The sequence below is a fragment of the Egretta garzetta genome, unplaced genomic scaffold (genome assembly GCF_000687185.1).
Source record: "Egretta garzetta isolate BGI_Z169 unplaced genomic scaffold, ASM68718v1 scaffold215, whole genome shotgun sequence".
Lineage (NCBI taxonomy): Eukaryota > Metazoa > Chordata > Aves > Pelecaniformes > Ardeidae > Egretta > Egretta garzetta.
Window position 1 is genome coordinate 4,830,097 of NW_009259719.1, and position 10,371 is coordinate 4,840,467.

A 10,371-nucleotide genomic window follows, 5' to 3' on the forward strand; every position below is an offset into this window, starting at 1 on the left:
CCCAAGCCTATAGCATTGCATGGGATTGTTGTGACCAAAGTGCTAAAACCACAATACCATAGTTCTGAAGTCCTCAAATAATGTAATAATTATTCATCTCCTTTGTATTGCTTTTCAGCTTTTACATTAAAATGCAGTTAATCCTCATCTAAATTACACATCATGCCTGACACATTCTACATCATTTTAAACTCCCTTTGATTTTCAGTCTTTTCACTCACTGCTATGTATTCTATTGCACATCATTATTCACTTCAACTTGGTTTATAATCTTGCATCCCCACCCTTGAACCTCTTTTCTGATTCATGTGCAGCAAAATTCTCATGAATGCAACTGTAAAAGTACTGTATCAAAACTTGATTGTCAGTTGAAGAAAACCACCACCCTGGGACTGAAGAGAAATCAGAAATGTCACTGTGTTGAAGTAGTCTTACATGTGACATTGGGTCACTAAAAATACTGGGATGAGGTAGTTCATATATGTGAAAAAAATAGAACAACGATAGATTTACAGACTGACCCCTTTCATTTTGACACACTCCGAAGAACATTATATTGGTGGTAACTACTCAAATTGGTACACTGAAAGAAATGAAACTAATTTTGCTGGTTTAAGTTAAGCCTGCAAAAAAATCCAGGAAAACTCGAGAGTGAAGGACACCTTGTGAACAGACAGGATTACTGTGCCTGCGTGACACATATTGGGCAGAACTGAAAGAATGAACTGTGAGAGAAACCTAGAAAGAAAATAGGGTAAAAACCTACCTTGCAGGCCACTCGGTGAGGGCATAATTTGCCAAAACCAAGCGGTGGCTGAATGCGTCTCAGTAATGTAACCACATCAAGATGCTTTATCCTTCCCCTAGAACCAACACATATCAGTTATTAACCATACATCCATTCCCAAAAAACATATTGTGCTCTGCTTTTATTGTTTTTACCAGCTGCATCTGATCAGAGAAATGATCTAACTTACTTTGCTTCAGGGTCATATTCTGACCATATCCTTTTGAACTCATCCAAATGATGGGGACCCAGAATAGACCAGTCGCGTGTCAAATAATCAAAATTATCCATTATGACAGCCACAAACAAGTTTATAATCTAAAAAAGTAATTAAAAAACAATCTGCCTTAATTCCTTTGAAAATTTTAAAAACATTCAATAAATAAAATTGTTTATAAGGTAGCAGGTTAAGAATTCAAACAAATAAATTGAAGCCAATTATTTTTGGCAAATATCATCAAATATCACAGAAAATACTTGCTAACCATGTATCTGAGTAACTGGAACTCTATCAAGAAATGGTATGACAAGAGTGTGATTCTATCTTAGAGTACTCAGTCTCTGACATAGGCTGTAACATTGTTTTGTTCCTCTTCCTTGATTTGCCAGATCCCACTACATGAAATTAAAGAATGGATCCAGTATTTGATACAGTGTCGATCTCAGGAAATAGTTTCTGTATTAATAGGATTCAATGTCATGACAAGAAGACACCTGCATATGTTGTAACACACAAGATGATACAGAGCAGCAGAACATGTATGGTTACATTGGTTCACAGAATTCTGTTCGACCACTCTCCTTTTGCAAGGAGAACACTACTGCAAATAGAACAAATCAACCACCTTAGACCAGACACCTGCAGTGAGGAAAAACATATTTCAAAGATTATTTTAAAGCAAATAATCCCTTATGCCCTGGATTAGGGAGAAAGGTGAGTGTTCACATCTCATGTGCCACAGTTTGAGCACACTTACAGAGACACAAATCCAGATTCTGCTAAATTTAAATAATACAAATAGCATTACTAGTAAGTCAAAGGAATTTCAGCTTTATTATTAATGCATATTTAATGATATTATTGAGAAACGCATGAAATACTAGCTGATGAAAAGACTGTTAACTTAGCTTTCAGATGTGCAACAACCACTCCTGCAAACGTGTAGTCAGAACATCTTGCACATGGAAATTTAGAATCATAGAACGGTTTGGGTTGGAAGGGGCCTTTAAAGGTCACCCAGTCCAACCCCCCTGCAGACAGCAGGGACATCTACAACTGGATCAGGTTGCTCAGAGCCCAGTCCAACCTGACCTTAAATGTTGCCAGGGACAGGGCATCTACCACCTCTCTGGGCAACCTGTGCCAGTGTTTCACCACCCTCACCATAAAAATCAGTATAAGACATAGGATTTAGGACTATGTATGGAAAAATATAACCTTGCAAAAAGATATGGCATTTTCAATCGTTCTCTGAACCCACTACTCTCTTAGTTCAGAAGAAAGTCAAAATGCCAAAGCTCATGTCTGTTAATAAGCACAAGCCAGACTCACCAAAAATGCACAAAGCATGTAAAAACTGATAAAATAAATGATGGCAAAATTGCTTCCACATGTGTATTCTTCCCCTGGATTATAATCAGATTCTGGATCACAGCGTTTCCCAGGCAAACATGCCAGCATGATTTCCTGCCAGGCTTCTCCAGTTGCACACCTTTATAAGGTCACAAAAATAAATTAAGCATTATTTCATCAACATGGATTAAAGATGTATTAATTTGTTAAATTCTGACAAAATGCTTGGAGCTGTACAAGCACAATTGAAGACAGATTGTGAACTTTTCAGAGCAGGAACTCATTACAAAAATACAGAGCATGTTTCAGAAATGACAGCCATAGATCTGACATTGCAGACACATTTTGTAAGGTAGACTAATGCACCATAAAGGCTTTCATGTAAATATTTGAACACCAACCTGTGATTTACAAAGTTAAATACTTATTGCAGTGGAGCTGCTGTGTACAAAAGCAGTGCTGTGTACAAAATCTGTCATAAAAGTTGAAAGTGTCTGTTTGTAAAAGACGAATTGCCTTTTCCTCAGCATGGCTGAAGAAATGCTTGTCTGTAACTTCTGCTATTGCACTTTTTGTGTAGTTGGGTAACGTCTGCATACAGACCCATAATTTCAAATATTTAAAAGACAACTATGTATTTATGACATTTCTGGCTGTGTTCATTACCTAGTTTCAAAGGCAAAAGTCTTGACATGCATAAAGTGACTTGGATCTCACTGGGTGATGCCCTTGGTGTCAGATAAGGAGCGACCTGCCAGTTTTGCCAACCAGGTTAGTAACAATGCAGAGGAGCCAAGTGGAGATAGAGAATCACAGGCAAGAGCTCTGGTGGCTGTCACCTTTAGAGGCATCCCTATCCCATGTCATTCCCTCTCCTTGCTCCAGGACATTTTGAAGCACTCCTGGCAAATGTTTACCCTCTTCTTAAGCTCTCTAGTGATGCAGATTCCATAATCCCCCTGCATCAAGATTTAGCTTCCTTTGCCATCAGGAAGGTTTGCCTACTGCTTATCTGGTATTTCCCTTCTGTGAGTCACACCCTCTATTTCTTGTCATCTCTTCAGCAAATGTAAAAAAGAGTTTCTTTCTTTATGTTTGCAACAAACTTTCATTTTTTCAAACTGTCACGCTAGCTGTGTTTCTAAAGAATACAGTCAGGGCAGTCTCTTTCACCTTTCCCAACACCTACACAGTGATGTCAGGGATGCCTATGTTTGGGGTCTACCTGAAGACAATTACTCCATAAGAGAGTTCTTTGACAATAGCTGTAATGAGTTTGGGTCTGTATTCACCTCAGTTAGAATCCTGCTGTGCTGACGGACACTCAGCATACAGCCACAGAGAGGATGCGCTTGTTATGCTAAATTGCTTCTCACTTGCAAACACATTTTGAACAAGTCCATTGTACAAGAGCTACAAACATTTTTCACAGATCAATTAAATGGGATGCATTAAGTAAGAGTTAAGGTTTACTCACCTGAAGAGAAGCAGCACAGCTTGGGGGAAAGTCTGAAAATTGTTGTTTCTGTTTATTTGATTATTGTCCCTCATGGCCACTTTTCCAAATACCTACAATAAAACAGTATTTTGACTTTCATCCTAGTGACCTGCACTGTCAGAAGCTGTAGGCCTTGCAGTCTAAACTTGCTTCAGTATGTATGAAAAATACTTTCACAAATACACTTTCTTTACCCTCTTCAGTTCTTCCTGATAAAGTTGTAGCTGCAGTAAATTTATCATATCAAAATATAATTCTTAATAATTTAATTTAGCATCAATAAACAATTACAATATTAATACATATTCCTGTATTTCAGGTGATAAAATACTATTTGTTTTAAACTAGCACCTAGAGTCTTTTATTGATATTAAAGCCCTACTGCACTAAATATTTTACATACTTGTAGTAAGAAATAATTGCTGTCCTGAAAACCTGAGAGAGAGAGAGAGAGAGAGAGAGAGAGAGAGAGAGAGAGAGAGAGATGCAAAGACAGAAACCACAGCACAGAGCATCTGAGCACCCTGTCTCAGCCAGAGATAGAAAATAGTTCTGTTCCTCAAAATGAAATTGCAATTCTTTGGCCAAAAGACCATTCCTTTTACCCAATACAACACATTCATATCCTCTTGCAATACAGTGAAGGCTGTTAGTTAATTTAGAGCAACTGACACCATTATGCTGTGTATGCATGCTGCTGAACGGTTAGGTCATTAAGTTGTTTGTGGATAAATAATGAAGAGAAACTACCCAGAAGCAAAATTATTCTCCATAGCATATTTCTTCTATTCATCCCATTTAATTAGGACCTCTCTTTGTGTTGATTTGAAGATCCTTACAACTTTGAAAACAAAAGAAAACATCTGCAAAGTTTTACGGAATGCAGAGCTACCCTAAGGCCTTACGACAGGGGAGAAGAAGGAAAAAGCCAAAAAAAAAGAGAGGGGGGGGGGGGGGGGGGGGGAGAGAGAGAGAACTGCAGCTCAGATTGAGGATACCTAACAGGAACTTCTACCAAAGTGTCGATGGTCACCCAGCCATGCTCCTCAGGCACCTCCTTCGGCAAGCGCTAGATCTCCGGTGTGGCACAGAGACTACCGTGCAACTCAAGCGCGCTCCCTATCACAGCTCCACGCTCAGTGCCTTTGTCTGCTGCTTTCCCACAGTCCGTGCAGTCCCCTCTTGAACAACTAATCCCATCCTCACACTCCAAATGGCCCAGCAGCATGAATTTTAGGAACAGTTTCCTGACAGGTTTCTCCTATCCAGCTGTCTCCAGTTACTAAGTCTGGAGAACCTGTTCTGCCCTCACTGCTGCTGGTGTGAGGAGTGGCACCTTCATCCCAACAGCACATTTTTACAGTTTAAGTTACCAAAATCCTTTCTGTGCTTGTACGTCTTGTACATATATCCTACTCTTGATTAAGCACAGGCTCAGCTGTGCCTACATCTTAAGCTAGATTCTATTCCTAGTTCTCTCTTTTCATATGGGAAAGATTTAAAAAACAAACAAAACCAAACTGGAGTTCTAATGCCCTATTAACAAAACAAGTCTATAGTAAAAAAAAAGCCATGCATTTCATACACTCATGCATAGGAATAAACTTCACAGCTCACGGAAGAGGAGTGGCTCCTTTCAGCAAACCAAGATACTATAAGCTCACAGCAAGCTCTTCTCTTGCCTTTTTTTTCCATTTTCTGACTATCAAAATCATAGCTAAAAAAAGATTTTTACATTACTCTGAAAGCTCTGCCTTATATATAGCACCACTATCAGAGGAACGCTTCAACAAGCACCTTAGTAAACAAGTCTCAGAGCGGCCAACACTGTACTTTTGTTTAATGTTAAAAACATTCCATGTTTACCTGCATTCCAATGACAGCATAGATGAAGAACAGCATGGCTATCAGAAGAGCAACGTAAGGCAGAGCCTAGAAATGGGACAGGTGCATTCTCATTAATAATCTGACACCGTAATTTCAATTTCAATTCACAAAAATAATTTCTCTGTACAACACAGGCCTTTCCAAGTTTTTTCTTCCTATGCAAGTGCTTCAAATGTTATTACCTGTCACTCTTAATATTCTGCCACATACAATGAACACAAGCTGCATTATATTTTAGATTATTTCTGTCAGCAATCCAGAAGGAAGAATCATCTTTAGCAGTTTTTGATTTTGTTTTCGTTACTGGTTCTGATAACACAAAGATACTTTCCTTCTATACAGTTACAGAGTTCCATTAACTTCAAGTTCATCAGAGTTTTCAGGAGCAAGGATTCAAATATCTGTTACACTTAGGAAATCAGTTTTGTATAAAAAAATAGATTAAATTCCTCTTTTGTAGTCATCTAATAAAATGTGTGGAACTATGAGACCTGTGTGTGTCAAACCTGCCCTATCCCTTTTAGGTACAACAAATATTTTTTTATGAAGTACTGTAGAAATCTCATGGTAACAGCTAATATTAAAAGACAAAGAATGACCCTTGGACTCAATGAAGTAACTGGCGAATTTTATTTTGGCATTAGTACGCAAATAGATTTAAATATGTCATTATTGGTACTGTGAATTTCAAAAGAAATGGTTTTTGCACTCTACAGAGCATTGCTTCATAAGATTTGGTGTATAAATGGTCTAATTGTAAAGCAAATTTAAATAAATTTTACTAACCTGAAATGACTTGATAAACGTCCACAGTAAAGTTCTGATTCCTTCTCCTCTGCTAAGCAGCTTCACCAACCTCATCACCCGGAAGAGACGGAAAAAAGTGATGGAGATTCTAGCGCTGTCTTCAGAGTTCTGAAGAGCATCATGGAGAAGTCAAACCAAATACAAACCCAAACATGCAACACTTCCAGAAAAACAACATTAAATGCAAAGGTGGAAGAGGTAAGATTTGAAAATGTATCTTGAGGGCCTTTTCACCTTGATAAGCATGATATGAAAGGAAAAATTACATGCTAAAAACACAGGACCTGTAGAAATGCTTCACACATCACATGCATTTCCAAGTTTTCTGGTTTGTTAATAAGGATCATATTGGGTTTGTTTGTAGTAGACTTCAATAGTACATAGACAATGAATGCAAACCACTACATAACACCTTTGTAGTACGACAGTTATGAAAAATACAGATAAAATTGGTGGAAAATAGACATGGTAAAAAGAATAAACTCAAGTAGAGGTAAAACCACTGGGGTCAGTTCACTAATCTTACCCCAGACTCATCAGTTGTGACTGTTTCAGTTGGCTTTGGCTTTAAGAAATTAAGAACATTAAATATTAAAATCAAATAAAGGATCAAAAAAATCAGCTTAACCATAAACAGAAGGAAGGATATTTTTCATTTCTAAATGTAAATTAACATCTTTCAATTCAATATACTTCCTGATCAAAACATTAATATACTTATTAAAATCTTCCCTTTAGCATTTCATGTTGGCTGACTCATACTAAAATCTGCTACTATAAAACATGTTTAAAAGACTCAATGGAAAGTAAATACAAAAAAAAATATCTGCTCCTACATAAGCCAAACAAAATTAGCCATCGACTTTCACCGGCTGTATGAAACTGTAGCAGTAAGCCTAAGTAAAACTCAAGAACAAAGCTCTGGGGTCAAACTAGTCTTTCAAGGACCCTTTTCTGCTGTGCTCTTTTTGAAGATTAATTACTCCATCACTGGAATCTAACCATATCCGAGTAATTGTGTTTCATGTCACTTCAGGTGCTCCCTTAAAGCAAAGTGATTCACTTGAGTTACCGCACTCAATGATGAACACTGGGCTTTGCAGTGCTCAACAAGGACAGATATTCACTCTGCCAAAGTGATGGACAAACATTTTTAGCAGAATGACACGAAGGCTAACCCTCCCCATAGAGGTGCAAACAAGAAGGCAATGCTTGTATTCTCTCACCATCTACAAAGTACTCATATACCTGAGCTGATGGAACAGGATCAGGCATGGAAAAAGGGCTCCAGGATTTGATTGACCCTTTTGGAACAGATCCGTACAACCCTCCGGAGCTACAGGGAGGAGAGAGGCACGCACCAACTTCTTGTTCACAGAGTGACATTCTATGTCCTGTGAAGAAGAAACTCACTTCTCTCTTTGTAATGTCTCTGCCTTTCTCTGGAGAGACTGTCTCAATATCCTAAATGGTCAGACACTCAGTAAGGCAGCTAGCAAAGCTTAAAGGACCAACTGTCTATGCTTGCCTGTGCACTGACAGATTCACAGCAGCTCCAAAACTGAATGGAAGCATCTTTAAAAACTTCATAGCACCAGAACAAATGGGATTCTGGATGTTAGATCCAAGCAATGGGTCTTACTCTCTCACCCCTTTTAAAGGGGCACCTTTCAACAATTATTGTCACATATAGTGGCAATAACCACGATGCCGCTTCAGTGCCGCTTCCAACACACTGTGGATGCATCAGACACGCTCTCAATGCCACGCTTCACTGAGTAAAATCTCAAGTATTGCTGCTACCTAAGATAAAACTTGGGGAGAAGGAAGGGAAAAGAGAGGAGCTGATTCTGCAGAAAATACTGGCAGTATATTATACAAACATACGATGGTAAAAAAACAAGAATAGGTAGTACTTTGTTAAAGTTAGATCACTGGCTGTACTTATTGAATTGTAATTGTTTTGTCTATAACTTTTTTCAAAATATATATAACAAAGTTATCACAAAGGGAAAATGAGGTAAAAATAACTGTTCAACTACATGCAATCTACATATGCGTACATTACTGCCCTGCCAGGCTATCAGTATTTTCTGAAAGAAAGTATTTTAAAACTATTTAAGGGATCATTACTATATTGATGCATTAGTATTAACCAAACCCCATATCCCTTCATTAGACTTCAAGTAAGCAGAGCATTTGTAAAATCAGCTGTAACATCTAAGCTTTGTAAGCACTTGTATAAAATACACAAAAAAATATGCTGCCAATGAAAGCCAGTTGCTGCATTAGAAATTCCCTGCATACTTCAGCAATTTGAAATAAGACCATCAAAATATAGATTAAGGAGAAATTCATAATCACAAACATCATAAATGCCAAAATATCACAAAACATGGAACAATCTTGAAAAGCTGCCTACACCAATCACAAACCTGTACTAGTGTACACAGACCCACATCGCTATTGACTTTGTGGTACAGAAAGAAATTCCTTTCTCTCTGAAACTTTTAAAGAAATTGCAGATGAAGCCCAAAAATCCGTATTACTCTCTGGTGACTGATTTATGCTGAGCTTGATACTGTCTTCATTGGTGAGTGAATTATTTAATTAGCATTCAGTATTTTGTATCATCAAAAATCAAGTATCTGACAGATACAGAAGAGATTAAATTACCGTATCATCATAAACTGACACAAAAAAAAAAGTAGTAAAATGCTGGGGTTGGCATTTGGGAGTTTTTCCCGCTAGCTTTTATAGGAGAAGGATTGGGCCCCAAATAGGTTAGGAACAATATTAGGATAGCAATATGTGATGGGTTAGATAAGAACAGAACAACGATACTTTAGTCCTACAGAGTTTTATTTCATTGCTTTCCGAAAGAAAAAAAATAACGAAGAGTATGCATTATGATCTGGTTATGCAAAAACCCTCACAAAAGGAAAAGTCAGTAAAAAAAACCCTTTCTCTACACATAACTATCTTAATACTCATTTAATTCTTACTTTTGAAGATGCAGCCAGAGATCAGATTACCAAAACTATGTGAACAGTTCTACTACAGGTGCTCAGGAAGAATGAGTGCAAAATCCCTCAGCTTTTTTTTGTCCGAAGGGCACTGAATGCATCGGTGCAAGCACAGGACTGTGTACCGCACACTCCTCCTCTCAGCTTCTTTGTACTAAGCAGCCTGTTTGTGATGGCTGATCTGCTGCGGTTGGGCAGTGTTAGGATGTCATACATCATGACTGACACTGGAAAAAGTAGGCCAGGGAAACACTCTCTTCACAAAAAGTAAATTGTACAAAAATACCAGGGTGGAGATTGATGCTAGAAACAAACAACGAAACCAAACTCCTGATACCAAAGGATTTTTTTTCTACTGGATGGAGCTGAAAGAAATCAACTTCTGCCCATCATTGGCCAAGTGTTTTGGGTGCTGACATTTTAAAGTGAGGGTATCGAACTGTTTACCCTCTCTGGCATTTCCCTCTGATAATACAGCAGCTTGGTTTATATTATCAATAATAATTATAATGAAGCTACTATAGTGATACACCACAAAGAAAACATTATTCCTACTTATTTACAAAAGAAATGCGATAAAGTTAGTTAACGTTTATGCGTCCCCATCCAGCATGAAGTAATACTAAGATCTGGGAAATTAAGATTAAGGTAACACAATCTTCAGTACCAATGACAGACTGACAGTAACAGAGAACATCTGCTTCCTACAGATAAGGAAAAAACATACACTGCCCAAACACATAACCTTACTTGCAACTTCAGTAATATTACTTGACACATACACACATAAGTA

The 10,371-nt window shown here is 37.8% G+C and overlaps 1 protein-coding gene across 1 annotated transcript in view; it reads right to left on the reverse strand.

The window, feature by feature from the left end:
• The window catches only part of CACNA1D (calcium voltage-gated channel subunit alpha1 D), a 198,348-nt gene that overhangs the window by 35,256 nt on the left and 152,721 nt on the right, over positions 1–10,371 (reverse strand). Inside the window, exons 33-39 of the mRNA XM_035894713.1 lie at positions 7,079–7,117; positions 6,532–6,660; positions 5,725–5,790; positions 3,838–3,929; positions 2,340–2,499; positions 978–1,105; positions 767–863 (exon numbers count right to left, since the gene is read on the reverse strand). Of these exons, the coding sequence (XP_035750606.1) occupies positions 767–863; positions 978–1,105; positions 2,340–2,499; positions 3,838–3,929; positions 5,725–5,790; positions 6,532–6,660; positions 7,079–7,117 (711 nt within the window). The remainder of the gene's footprint in view (positions 1–766; positions 864–977; positions 1,106–2,339; positions 2,500–3,837; positions 3,930–5,724; positions 5,791–6,531; positions 6,661–7,078; positions 7,118–10,371) is intronic.